Source organism: Somniosus microcephalus, chromosome 31 (genome assembly GCF_052327205.1).
Source record: "Somniosus microcephalus isolate GS21.2 chromosome 31, FLI_Smic_1.0, whole genome shotgun sequence".
In the NCBI taxonomy this organism is placed as follows: Eukaryota; Metazoa; Chordata; class Chondrichthyes; order Squaliformes; family Somniosidae; genus Somniosus; species Somniosus microcephalus.
This window is the reverse complement of record NC_141017.1, coordinates 34,059,239-34,073,276: the sequence shown is the minus strand read 5'-3', so window position 1 is coordinate 34,073,276 and position 14,038 is coordinate 34,059,239. Positions and strand designations below refer to the sequence as shown.

The 14,038-nt window shown below is 48.6% G+C and overlaps 1 protein-coding gene across 2 annotated transcripts in view; it reads right to left on the bottom strand.

Annotated features, from left to right (window-relative positions):
- The window catches only part of LOC147097724 (uncharacterized), a 342,880-nt gene that overhangs the window by 60,378 nt on the left and 268,464 nt on the right, over positions 1-14,038 (bottom strand). For both annotated transcript variants that reach the window (XM_085971762.1, XM_085971763.1), the window contains 2 exons: positions 2,867-2,920; positions 1,811-1,864 (listed from right to left, as the gene is read on the bottom strand). In XM_085971762.1, the coding sequence (XP_085827888.1) occupies positions 1,811-1,864; positions 2,867-2,920 (108 nt within the window). The remainder of the gene's footprint in view (positions 1-1,810; positions 1,865-2,866; positions 2,921-14,038) is intronic.

The following is a 14,038-nucleotide window of genomic DNA, read 5'->3' as shown; positions in this document are numbered from 1 at the left end:
GGGCTCAAAATTGAGTAGCACCCCAACTTCGCTGGGGCACTACAAATTAGCGTCCCTGTGATGAAATATGTCATTCATCAGACTCTGTATTTAACTACACATATTGTATTGCCTGCTCCTGTGTTTTCACCTTGTATTGTATATAGTGCACCGCCCCCTTTCTCCCCATTGGGTGTGTCGGCTCCGCCCATACCTGGCCCTACTTAAGACAAGCCCAGGCTTGTCTTGCAGGAGAACAGCAGAATGCTAGGTGAAGCTAGGTAAAGACACAGGCATCTTTCTTTGCTAATAAAAGCCTTGTTTTATTCAGTTAACTTTGAGTCTTGAAGTTATTGAGGCGCATCAGTCCCCACGCCGGAATTTCAGTGGTTGCGCCCCAAGAGGGAAGCGGGGCGCTAATGGAAGGGGATGGGGGTGGGGGCGGGTCAGGAGGCCGGGGACAGGAGCGCCGGCAGGCGGCCAGCAACAAAAATGGCCGCCCGGCACCTCGCCTTTAAATAGCGCCTCCCCGGTCGCAGGTAGCCCCCCCCCGACCCCGTCGGACATAGCGTCTGGTGGTAAGTCAGGGGGCTATCCCGAAGATCCTAACTCACACCAAGTCCCATTCACCCATCACCCCTGTGCTCGCTGACCTTCACTGGCTCCCAGTTAAGCGATTTTAAAATTCTCATCCTTGTTTTCAAGTCCCGCCATGGCCTCGCCCCTCCCTGTTTCTGTAATCTCCTTCAGCCCCACAACCCCGCCAAGAGATCACGGCGCTCCGCTAATTCTGGCCTCTTGAGCATCACTGATTATAATCGCTCCACCGTTGGCGGCCGTGCCTTCAGCTGCCTGGGCCCGAAGCTCTGGAATTCCCTCCCTAAACCTCTCCGCCTCTCTCTCCTCCTTTAAGACATTCCTTAAAACCTACCTCTTTGACCAAGATTTTGGTCACCTGCCCTAGTATCTCCTTTTGTGGCTCGGCGTCAAATTTTGTTTGATAATCGCTCCTGCGAAGCACCTTGGGACGCTTTACTACGTTAAAGGCGCTATATAAATGAAAGTTGCTGTTGTTGTACATTTTCATTCTGCTGAAATTGCACCATCTCCCTTCTCTAACTCAGGTCTTTCCGAGATCCTTAAGGCTGTGCAACTCCTCACCTCCCTCTGTCTTCCCCTCTTCCTGCAACGAGCAAACGTTCAACACACAAGCTCGGCGAAACCCCAGCCACCATTTCCCGATATACTTCCATCTCTTCTCCCTCAGCGGCGTCATTTCACCGTGTGCCTTCGCCTATAACCTCGGTTGCTCAGTATATGACATGAATCAGTCGTTCATGAAAGAAAGACTTATGAAATAATACTGAGCGGCCTGCGGGTGGCGCTGTCCAGGGAGAGTATAAATACTCGGGCACGGGCCCAGCTTGCGCAGGACATTCTTAACAGGAACTAGTGAAGGACGCAACTAGACCTCCATGTTGTAAAACAGTTGATTAAAGCTTTGTTTAACGCTTAGACCAAGTGCCTAGTAGTTTTCCTACGTCAGTATATATATATTTTTTAATTCATTCACGGCATGTGGGTGTCACCGACAAGGCCAGCATTTATTGCCCATTTCTAATTGCCCTTTGTGTATGAAACATCTAGGAGAGGTAGAGAGCGCAGGCCCCCGTGATAAACTGCATGAAGCTCCCGCAGATCTCTCTCGCCCATTGTGCCACGCTTGATCCAACTGCAGTTCAGAATGAAATAAACGGTTCTAAATACAAAGCTATCCATCAGGTAGGCTCAAGTAGAACAGGAAGGAAAATGAGAAAGTAGAGTAACTTACACTGGCACCGTTTGGACCAGGAGGGCCTCTTGCACCAGGAGAGCCAGGTGGACCCTGCAGACAAGGACATGATGGGAGAGACGTTAATTGGTGCTGCGTGATGCACATGAGTTCTTGTAATGCTAGAAACCATTGGTCACGACCATCTTAAACTCAACAACCACAGGAAGAATTTTCAAATTCAGTAGCCCAAGGAAGAGTTTCCCCTCTCCCTGCCCCCACACTTGCTTAAAAACCTGTTACATCTCCAACTTTTTCCAGTTCTGACAAAGGGTCATCGACCTGAAACGTTAACTCTGTTTCTCTCTCCGCAGATACTGCCTGACCTGCTGAGTATTTCCAGCATTTTCTGTTTTTGTTATAATGGTTTAGTCGTCATGGGCTGCGAAGCACTCTTGACGTCTGACCCTGATACAGACGTGTGTGGCTGGTAGTGAGGGGAGGAGGTTGACAGCTAGATTATAGAGCAGATCTTATGAATTAGTTAGCAGTTGGAATAGTGCAGAGATTAGCGGGACATTTTTGTGGCCCGTTCTTTTTAGCCAGGCTGTAAATCTGACATGTTAACATCAACGTCCGATACTCCAAACAGTGATCCCAACATGCCCCTAATTCATAAAATCTGCTCCGATATTCCATTCATACCTCTCAACCTGCTACGTGCTGAATGGATGGATTCTGGTTTGGCATTTGGAGCCAGAGCACAGATAGAACTAGTGACATGAATCTTGACATTCATGTGGAAATGACATGAAATGATACTGAGCAGCCTGCTGGTGGCGCTGTCCAGGGAGAGTATAAATACTCGGGCATGGGCCCAGCTTGCGCAGGACATTCTCAACAGGAACTAGTGAAGGACACAACTAGATCTTCATGTTGAAAAACAGTTGATTAAAGCCTTGTTTAATACTCAGACCATGTGCCGAGTAGTTTTCTTACGTCAACTAGCATATCAGTTAACTTTTCCGGCATTATGCTGTTTAATAGCAAGGTGTCTCCATTAAATGAGGATGGTCGATAGGAAATTATTCCATTGTTACATTACTGTCCACGTACCATAGGTCCAACATCTCCACTTTCACCCTTTTCACCGGGAGGACCAGGCAGTCCCTGTAAAACAGAAAGGAAGGGAATTGGCCAGCACCGTAAGGAGTTACACAGACTGAAGGCTTCAGGTTCCACTTGTCGTGTCCATTCATGTTTCTAGCTTAATCACAAACTCAAAAGCTCATCACAGATACAAGGGGCAGAAAGAGAGATTCTCGGCTGCCAACAGAGCCTCAATAGAGGTGGGGGTGGGGCACAGGATTGGCGACAACTGTCATCGAGTCTGATCGCTAACCCACCCTCGCAAGACATTGAGCGCCGTACTACCAATTCAAAAGACGTATTTATATATTGTCTAATCGGATCCCTTAAATGCCCACCACCTCTGAAAAATGAATTATGTTATGAAATGCAGTCGCTGTTGTTATGTAGGCAAAGTTAGAGCCAATTTGCACATAGCAAGGTCCCACGAACAGCAAATGAGATAAATGGCCAGTTAATTGTGTTAGCTGAAAGAGGAGCATTGTCCCGGACGCCAGGACTGCCCGCTGCTCTCGTCCGAATAGTTCTAGGCCATATTTTATGTCCACCTGAATATGTAGATAGGGCCTCAGCTCAGCATTGCACCCAGAGGATGGCACTGATACTACAGTACCCCCTTGGTACTGCATTCAAGTGTCAAGCCTAGAGGGCGAGTGGGGGGTGGAACCTATAACCTACTGATCCAGAGGTGAGAATGTGATCAACTGAGCCAAGCTGATAGCTGAAAGAACGTAAGAAATAGGAGCAGGAGTCGGCCATTCGGCCCCTCGAGCCTGCTCCACCATTCATTAAGATCATGGCTGATCTTCTACCTCAGCTCCACTTTCCTGCCCGCTCCCCATATCCCTTGATTCCCTTAATATCCAAAAATCTATCGCTCTCTGTCTTAAATATACTCAACGACTGAGCCTCCACAGCCCTCTGGGTAGAGAATTCCAAAGATTCCCCACCCTCTGAGTGAAGAAATTTCTCCTCATCTCAGTCCTAAATGGCCGACCCCTTATCCTGAGACTGTGACCCCTGGTTCTAGACTCTCCAGCCAGGGGAAACATCCTCCCTGCATCTACCCTGTCAAGCCCTGTAAGAATTTTGTATGTTTCAATGAGATCACCTCTCATTCTTCTAAACTCTAGAGAATATAGGCCTAGTCTACTCAATCTGTCCTCCGAGGACAATCCCCCCATCCCAGGAATCAGTCTGGTGAACCTTCGTTGCACTCCCTCTATGGCAAGTATATCCTTCCTTAGGTAAGGAGACCAAAACTGTACACAATACTCCAGGTGTGGTCTCACCAGGGCCCTATATAATTGCAGTAAAATCCTCTTGTAATAAAGGCCAACATACCATTTGCTTTCCTAATTGCTTGCTGTATCTGCATGTTAACTTTCAGTGATTCGTGTACAAGGACACCCAGGTCCCTCTGAACACCAACATTTCCCAATCTCTCACCATTTAAAAAATACTCTGCTTTTCTATTTTTCCGACCAAAGTAGATAACTTCACATTTCTCCACATTATATTCCATTTGCCATGTTTTTGCCCACTCACTTAGCCTGTCTATATCCCCTTGAAGCCTCTTTGCATCCTCCTCACAACTTACATTCCCACCCAGCTTTGTATCATCAGCAAACTTGGATATATTACATTTGGTCCCCTCATCGAAATCATTGATGTAGATTGTGAATAGCTGAGGCCCAAGCACTGATCCTTGCGGTACCCCACTAGTTACAGCCTGCCATCCCGAAAATGACCCCTTTATTCCTACTCTGTTTTCTATCCGTTAAACAATCCTCAATCCATGTTAGTATATTACCACCAATCCCATGAGCCTTAATTTTGTTTAATAATCTCTCAGGTGGCACCTTATCGAATGCCTTCTGGAAATCCAAATACACCACATCCACTGGTTCCCCCTTTATCTATTCTGCTAGTTACAACCTCAAAAAACTCTAACAGATTCGTCAAACACAATTTCCCTTTCATAAATCCGTGTTGACTCTGCCCAATTATAGTCACTCTTCCCTAAAGGCCCCTTTACTACAAGGTTATTAATTAACCCTTTCTCACTGCACAATACTAGATCTAAAACAGCCTGTTCCCTAGTTGGTTCCTCAACACACTGATCTAGAAAACTATCTTGCATACATTCCATGAATTCGTCCTCCACACTATTACTGCAAATTTGGTTTGCCCAGTCTATATGTAGATTAAAGTCCCCCATGATCACTGTATTACCCTTGTTATATGCGCCTCTAATTTCCTGATTTATTCTCTGCCCTACATTACAACTACTGTTTGGGGGCCTATAAACAATTCCCACCAATGTTTTCTGCCCCTTGCTGTTTCTTAGCTCCACCCAAACTGATTCTACTTCTTGATTTTCGGAGCTAAGATCCTTTCTCTCTACTGTCTTTATCCCATCCTTTATTATCAGGGCTGCCCCTCCTCCTTTTCCATTTTGCCTATCTCTTCTAAAAGTTCAGTATCCTGGAATATTTAGTTTCTAACCTTGGTCACTTTGCAACCACGTCTCTGTAATGGCTATTAGATCAAACCTATTAATTTCTGCGCTATTAATTCATCTATTTTTTTGTGAATGCTTTGCACATTCAGATATAGCACCTTTAGCTTATAAGAACATAAGAAGTAGGAGCAGGAGTAGGCCATACGGCCCCTCGGGCCTGCTCCGCCATTCAAGGATCATGGCTGATCCGAACCTAGACTTACGTCCACTTCCCTGCCCTCTCCCCGTAACCCCTAATTCCCTTATCTGCTAAGAAACTGTCTATCTCCGTTTTAAATCTATTTAATGTTGCAGCTTCCACAGCTCTCTGGGGTAGCAAATTCCATAGATTTACTACCCTCTGAGTGAAGAAGTTTCTTCTCATCTCAGTTTTGAAAGGGCAGCCCCTTTTTCTAAGATTATGCCCCCTAGTTCTAGTCTCACCCATCAGTGGAAACATCCTCACCGCATCCACCCGATCAAGCCCCCTCACAATCTTATATGTTTCAATAAGATCGCCTCTCATTCTTCTGAACTCCAATGAGTAGAGGCCCAACCTACTCAACCTTTCCTCATACGTCAACCCCCTCATCTCCGGAATCAACCGAGTGAACCTTCTCTGAACCGCCTCGAGAGCAAGTATATCTTTTCTTAAATATGGAAACCAAACCTGTACGCAGTATTCCAGGTGTGGCCTCACCAATACCCTGTATAACTGCAGCAAGACTTCCCTTGTTTTTATACTCCATCCCCCTTGCAATAAAATCCAAGATTCCATTGGCCTTCCTGATCACCTGCTGCACCTGCATACTAACCTTCTGTGTTTCATGCACCAGGACCCCCAGATCCCTTTGTACTGTAGCACTTTGCAGTTTCTCTCCATTTAGATAATAACTTGCTCTTTGATTTTTTCTGCCAAAGTGCATAACCTCACACTTTCCAATATTATATTCCATCTGCCAAATCTCCGCCCACTCACCTAGCCTGTCTATGTCCTTTTGCAGGTTTTTTATGTCCTCCTCACTCACTGCTTTCCCTCCCATCGTTGTATACTTATTTCTATTTTTCCCTGATGTCAACTTAGTCACTGATGCCTTATTGCCTGTGCTACTCTCTCTGCCCCTTCCTGACCCACTCTGCTTATTTTGACCCAAAACTCTACTCCACTCTAGAGCCTAGACATTTCTCGCACTGCTTTTAAACTTACTCTTTCCTGAATCCTCCCACTTCCCCTTCATTAGCTTAAAGCCCTGTCTACTGCCCTAATTATTCGGTTTGCCAGGACACTGGGCCCAGCCCAGTTTAAGTGGAGCCTGTCCCAACGGAACAGCTCCCTCTTTCCCCAGTACTGGTGCCAGTGCCCCATGAACTGAAACCCCTTCCTCCCACACCACTCTTTGAGTCACACATTTAAACCTCGAATCTGTTTGTTCCTATGCCAATTGGTGCGTGGCTCAGGTAACAATCCAGAGATTATTACCTTTGAGGTTCTGCTTTTTAATTTGGATCCTAGCTCCTCAAACTCTCTCAGCAGAACCTCATTCCTAGTTCTACATGTGTCATTGGTTCCTACGACAACTGGATCCTCCCCTTCCCACTCCAAGTTCTTCTCCAGCCGCGAGGAGATGTCTTTAACCCTGGCACCGGGCAGGCAACACAGCCCTCGTAACTCTCGGTCGCGGTTGCAGAAAACAGTATCTACCCCCTGACTATATTGTCCCCTGCCACAACTACATTCCCTTTCACTCCCCCCACTTGAATGGTCTCCTGCACCATGGAGCCATGGTCAGCCTGCTCATCCATCCTGCAGGCTTTTCCCTCATCCACACAGGCAGCAAGAGCCTCATACCTGTTGGACAAGGGCAAAGGCTGAGGCTCCCCCAGCACTGAAGCTGGGGTTCTCTTACCTGCCAGAGTTGCAGTCACATCCTCCTGCCCCTGACCACTAACCAGACCTGTGCCACTACCTAACCTAAGGAGTGTGACTGCCTCCTGGATCAAAGTGTCCAGGTAACTCTCCCCATCCCTGATGCCCCGCAATGTCAGCACCTCAGACTCCAGCTCAAAAACTCTGAGCTGAAGTTTCTCAAGATGCAGGCACTGCAAACGTGGTTGTCCGGGATCACAATGCTCTTTTTTTTTCATTCGTTTATGGGATCTGGGCGTCGCTGGCAAGGCCAGCATTTATTGCCCATCCCTAATTGCCCTTGAGAAGGTGGTGGTGAGCCACCTTCTTGAACCGCTGCAGCCCGTGTGGTGAAGGTGCTCCCACAGTGCTGTTAGGGAGGGAGTTCCAGGATTTTGACCCAGCGACGATGAAGGAACGGCCGATATATTTCCAAGTCAGGATGGTGTGTGACTTGGAGGGGAACTTGGAGGTGGTGGTGTTCCCATGCGCCTGCTGCCCTTGTCCTTCTAGGTGGTAGAGGTCGCGGGTTTGGGAGGTGCTGCCGAAGAAGCCTTGGCGAGTTGCTGCAGTGCATCTTGTAGATGGTATACACTGCAGCCACGGTGCACTGGTGGTGGAGGGAGTGAATGTTTAAGGTGGTGGATGGGGTGCCAATCAAGCGGGCTGCTTTATCCTGGATGGTGTTGAGCTTCTTGAGTGTTGTTGGAGCTGCACTCATCCAGGCAAGCGGAGAGTATTCCATCACACTCTTGACTTGTGCCTTGTAGATCCTCCATCTCCACAAACTCCCACCTGCTGCAGTTGCGGTACACCACCTCCACTGCCATCCCTATATGACCTTGTGTTATTTAATTACATTTGTAATTAGGTAACATCATTTACATTGTAGGTTCCTCACTACTTACTTGATCTAGATTAAGTTATGGGTACTGAAATTAAATATCTACCTGTAACACAAAGCACTACAAGAAATGTAGGCAGAAATAAAAATAAGGTGCACAACGTATAAAAGAATCTTCTTCAGGATCTGTCAAACAGTATATGGAACCCTGTATGCAGCTCCTGTATTTACCAGATCCCAGACAAATTAATACCGACTCCTACATAACCAACGCAGCATTTAAGTAATGACTCCCCCCTGTGCAATGTGCCTTGAACGGTCAGCTTCTTCCTCACTCAGTGGTGGGAACTTTCCTTTTCTTGGATTACCTGCCAAGTGTTATAAATTTTGAGGATGGATCAAAAACTGTCCGACAAAGCTCGATGCCTCACACTTCTAACTAGAGCTGGCACAGAGACAAACCCAATTAGGATGGTGTGAGAGGCTGCCTGCCGACACCAGCTGGCTCCCTACCTGTGCAACAGATTGCTCATCAACAGTGTCACGTTCCAGTGTCAGTCGGGGCGCAGTGGGTAGCACCCTCGCCTCTGAGTCAGCAGGTTGTGGGTTCAAGTCCCACTCCAGGGACTTGAGCACAAAAATCCAGGCTGACACTCCCAGTGCAGTGCCGAGGGAGTGCTGCACTGTCGGAGGTGCCGTCTTTCGGATGAGACATTAAACTGAGGTCTCGGGTGGATGTTAAAGGTCCCACGGCACTATTTCGAAGAAGAGCAGGGGGAGTTCTCCCCGGTGTCCTGGACCAATATTTATCCCTCAATCAACATAACAAGAACAGATTATCTGGCCATTATCACACTGCTGTTTGTGGGAGCTTGCTGTGCGCAAATTGGCTGCCATGTTTCCCACCTTACAACAGCGACTACACTCCAAAAGTACTTCATTGGCTGTAAAGCGCTTTGGGATGTCCGGTGGTCATGAAAGGCGCTATAGAAATGCAAGGATTTATTTTCTTTTTAACTGCTCGATGACAGATTACACTGCTGAGGAGCAGGTCGGAGGTGAGACAAGGACCTTTAACCTTTGAGCAATGAAGAGCGCACTTATTCCCAAGCCATTAATTGAAGCAAGTGAACAGCTTTTATTTTTATTTTATTTTATTTTTTTTATTTTTTATTTTTTTTTTGAGTTGTTGACTGTGCTCCAGATAAATGAGATGTGGCAATCCCTAAACCAGGAGGCTGCCTGACGTCAGATCAAAGCCAGGAATAATGCCCACCGGACTGGTAACAATGAATCTGGCATTCAGTGGCAGGAAGGTTAGGGCAATTATTTTAGGGTCATTTCAATCAGCTCAAAGCGTTCTCATGTCTGGAAGAGCACAGTAAGTGAACCTGCCCAGTCTTCCACTCAGCCAGTGGCTGATTTCTCTCTCAGAGCCTAGACATGACGGTTACAGAATCTTACAGCGCAGAGAGAGAAAGAGAGAGAAAAGGGGGAAGGGGGAAAAGAGGGAAGGAAGTAAGAAAGCAAGCAAGAAGGAAAAGAAAAAGAACGAAAGAAAGGCGAAAAAGAGAAAGAGAAAGAGAAAGAGAGAGACAGAGAGGGAAAGGGGGGAAAAGAGGGAAGGTAGAAAGAAAGAGAGCAAGAAAGAAATAAAGATAGGATAAAAAAAGAGAAAGGGAAAGACAGAAAGGAAGGAACCAACTAACATTGGGATGCCCCGAAGTGCTTGACAGCCAATGACGTACTGTGTGTTGATGGCCAGATACAGGAAACTTTTTTTTATCCGGCACCAACGGGACCGACGTGGTGCCGGTTCATCAAAAATTCCAGATAACCGAAAGCTATAGTAAAAGATACAGAGAGCTGAGAGCTCCGTATAAAGCAACAAACCCTGTTGCTTAGCAACAGGTTCAGAACAATGGTCACAAGTTCCAAGCATCTCTGTAGCTTAGCAACAGCTGCAGCCACACCCTTGCACAGCAACAGATCGAGGAAGGCAAATACAATATGAAGTAAAACTTATCTGAACCTACTCCTGAATTTTGCCGGTTAACCGAGATTTCCGGTTATTTAGGGGCCGGTAAATCGAAAGTTTCCTGTAATCTGTTTCAGTGATGTTGGTTGAGGGATAAATATTGAACAGGACACCAGGGAGAACTCCCCTGCTCTTGAGGCTTCAGCTTGATGTTAATTTGCAGAAGGTTTTGGCTCATCCGTGATTTGCTAGCAGACCAAAAACCACAGTGCTGGTTGGGGAGTCAAGGGCGTGGAGTAGTAGAACTGGGTGCGATCATCATACATCTGGCAGCTGACTCCAAGCTCACAGATAGCGTCACTGACGGACAGCATCAACATGACGAACAGGAGGGCGGGAGGTCAAGGCCAGAACCATGGGTAATTCCCAAAGTGGCAGGGCGGGACCAGGAGGTGGAGCCATTGCAGGAGATACACTGGTTGTGGTGGGACATGTAGGAGTGGATCCAAGTGAGGGCAGTGCCACACAAGTGGGCCATGGAGAAGAAGCGGTGGAACAGCAGTGGGGGGGGAGGGGGGGAGAAAGTAATCACTATTGGAAATGCGGCAGGCAAGTTGGGCACAGCAAGGTCCCACAAACAGCAATGTTATAATGGCCAGATGTTCTGTTTTAGTGGTGTTGGTTAAGGGATGTTGGCCAGGACCCTGGAACGGTTACTGTGTTGAACGATATTAAGATGACGAGAATGAGGGATAGAGCACCATTGCTACAAAGGACATCACTGGTAATTTCAACCAAGGAGGTCTCAACACTGTGAGCAGGCCAGGAACCAGACTGAAGTTGATTTGAACAGGTGACAGTGGGAGGAAAGGGGGCGTGGTGCTGTGTGGCAGTGGCACATTTATGAACTTTAGAAAGAAAAAAAATGGGGTGCAAGTTGGAGAGGACAGGAGGGTTCCAGAAGAAGCTTTAAGGAGAGGGTGATGACGGCAGTTTTGGCGGGCACGTGAAAAGGCATCAGATTCAAATCCCGGTCCGTGCTATTGGCTGATGTCTTTAGCGTCAACAGCTGGGGGGGGGGGGGCGGGTGAGGGGGGTGGTACAACTGGCCCTGAATTGCTGGACTAAAGAGGGGGGGATTAAAATGATGCACGGTTCCCTCTCCCGATCGCAATCCAGGGAGTCCTGCAGAAAATTGCGATATAGGCAGGTCAGGTAAGTATGGCTGAGTTCAGCTGTGATGCCCTACACGAGTCAATAGCCAACTGGCAGGGAACATAGAGTCATAGGGGGAGAAATTGGGTGGAGCTGCAAACGGGGCGCCAAGCTCGCCTGGGCGCCGGATTTAGCGCAGCGTTTGGAGCAGTAGCGATCGCTGGAAATTCAGCTTGAGCGCCCCAAGAGGGACACGGGGTGAGGCTCGAGGCGCTCCGTGTCCCTCTTAGGGTGCTGAAACTGAATATCGCAGCGCTACGTGCCGCAGTGCCACACGCTGCGGCACGGCGCGCTGCGGTACTGCAGGCCTTCCTCCCATTCTTAAGGGGGAGGGGCCTGCACCAGCGCGATCACCGATCGCGAGTGCCGGCAAAAGAGCCCGGCACCGAGGAGAAGTGCTGGGCTCTCGGAAAACAGCCGGCAATGCCGCGGGGGGTGATCAGGAGGCCGGGGACGGAGGTGCTGGCAGGTGGCCGCCGAAAAAAACGGCCGCCCCGCACCTCCACCTTAATTTGTGCCACTCCCGCCACAGGTAGGCCCCGTGAACCGGGCGCGATTAGCGAATGGCGCTACAGAGGCGGTCGCTGCCAAATATCGCGATCGGGGCAGTAGCGGGGCGCTGCACACATCGATGACATCATCGGTGGCGGCGCAGCACAACAGGCTAACGCCGCCATTAGCGCTCCAGCTAAATATCACGGGAGGCGTGGCCAGTGGCGCTAAAGCCACTGAGTGCCCTCTTTAGGCGCTAACTGGTGGCGCAGCCCACCGAATTTCTAGGCCAAAGAGTCATAACGGCACAGGAGGCCATTCGGCCCATCGAGTCGGTGCCGGCTCTCTGTAGAGCAATCCAGTCAGTCCCATTCCCCCGCTCTCTCCCCGTAGCCCTGCAAGTTTATTTCCCTCAAGTGCCTATCCAGTCTCCCCTTGAAAACATTGAGTGTCTCCGCTTCCACCACTTCCGTCGGCAGCGAATCCAGGTCCTCACCGCTCGCTGTGTAAAAAAGTTTTTCCTCACGTCCCCCCTGTATCTCTTGCCCCAAACCTTAAATCTGTGTCCCCTAGCCCTTGTACCATCAACTAGTGGGAACAGCCTTTCCCCGCCTAGCCTATCCAAACCCGTCATAATCTTGTACACCTCGATCAAATCACTCCTCAACCTCCTTTGCTCTAATAAAAACAAATCCAGCTTCTCCAACCTGTCCTTGTAGCGAAGATCCCCCATCCCCAGAACCACTCTGGTAAATCTCCTCTGCATATTCTGCATTTTTAAGAGTTGGACTTTTAGAATTACCAGATGGTTCAAGATGACAATTTGAAAAGAAACAAGAGGTATATTTTAGTCTTTTCAGTACAAAAGCTTATTGACTGTATTCATCATAGATTTAAAGTGCCTGCTACAATTTGGGCTATTTCCTACAGTTCTTTTTCCCCCCACACTCTGCTCACAAGTAAGCTTCTAAATGTAAGCTTGCATTCTCCATGAACCAAAACCTGACCTACTCGCTAAACAGCCGAGATAGCAGGCTGCTCAACAAACAATGAACCTATACCATTGGGATAGGAACTAGAAATAGACTAGGATTCCACTCCTGAGCTCGGCAAAGCAGCGGCTTAATACCACGTCGACAGACCATATAGTTCAGGCTAATCTATTAATAGATTTATTCGTTCAAAGTAAAATTATACAGAAACAAAAAAAAAATCTTAACTTACTACTTAACTTTCACAGGTACATGAATCTGTTTTTTGATGCAAATATAATGGCCTAGAAATTCATTGTAGCCACTTTTGGGGCGGTAAAGTCGGGCGGCTGCTAAAGTTTGTGCCCGCCGCCAAACCGAGGCCACTTCTCCGATATTCATTAGCTTCGCCCTAAGAGTTTGCTCGAGCGCTAAAACTGGCGCTGGACGCCTCTCTTTAGGCGCTAAGCCGGAGGTGCTGAGCGAGAGCGCCCAGGCCGGGCGCAGCACAGGTGCGGCCATCTCGTGATTGACAGCAGACACCCTGGCGCCGGCCAGCTCTTAAGGGGGAAGGGTCGACTTTGTCTGCTGCCACGCCCTGGATAGTGGAGCCCTCCAGCTAGGCCTGAACACTGCTGCTGGACCCAAATAGCGCCTGAAGCCATGCAGAGGGCCCGTGAACGAGCGCAGCGCTTCTCAGAGCGTGATCTGAGTGTGCTGGTTGGTGGTGTGGAGAAGAGGCGCCATATTTTGTACCCGGACAATGGCAGGAAGGCGCCGGTCCGCGCCTACCGGAGAGCCTGGAGGCATGTCGCCAGCAAGGTGTCAGCCAACAGCGAGGTCCCCAGGACCGGTGTCCAATGCCGCAAAAAGTTTAATGACCTCACGCGGATTGTCAGGGTGAGTACCCTTTCCAGTGACCTCCTCATCCTTGCATGTGCACCTCACATTATGGGCAAAGGGACCTGAAAGCCCTAATGGCCAGCCCTCATCCAGCAGCTATAGGACAGGCTTGAACATCAATTGCACATTCTGCACTTAACACACTGGCCAAGCTATTCCACCATGGGAGGCAGTGCACACAAGATCAGGGCGACACACTGGCCATGCTATTCCACCATGGGAGGCAGTGCACACAAGATCAGGGTGACACACTGGCCAGGCTATTCCACCATGGGAGGCAGTGCACACAAGATCAGGGCGACACACTGTACTTAGAGGCCGTCCTTT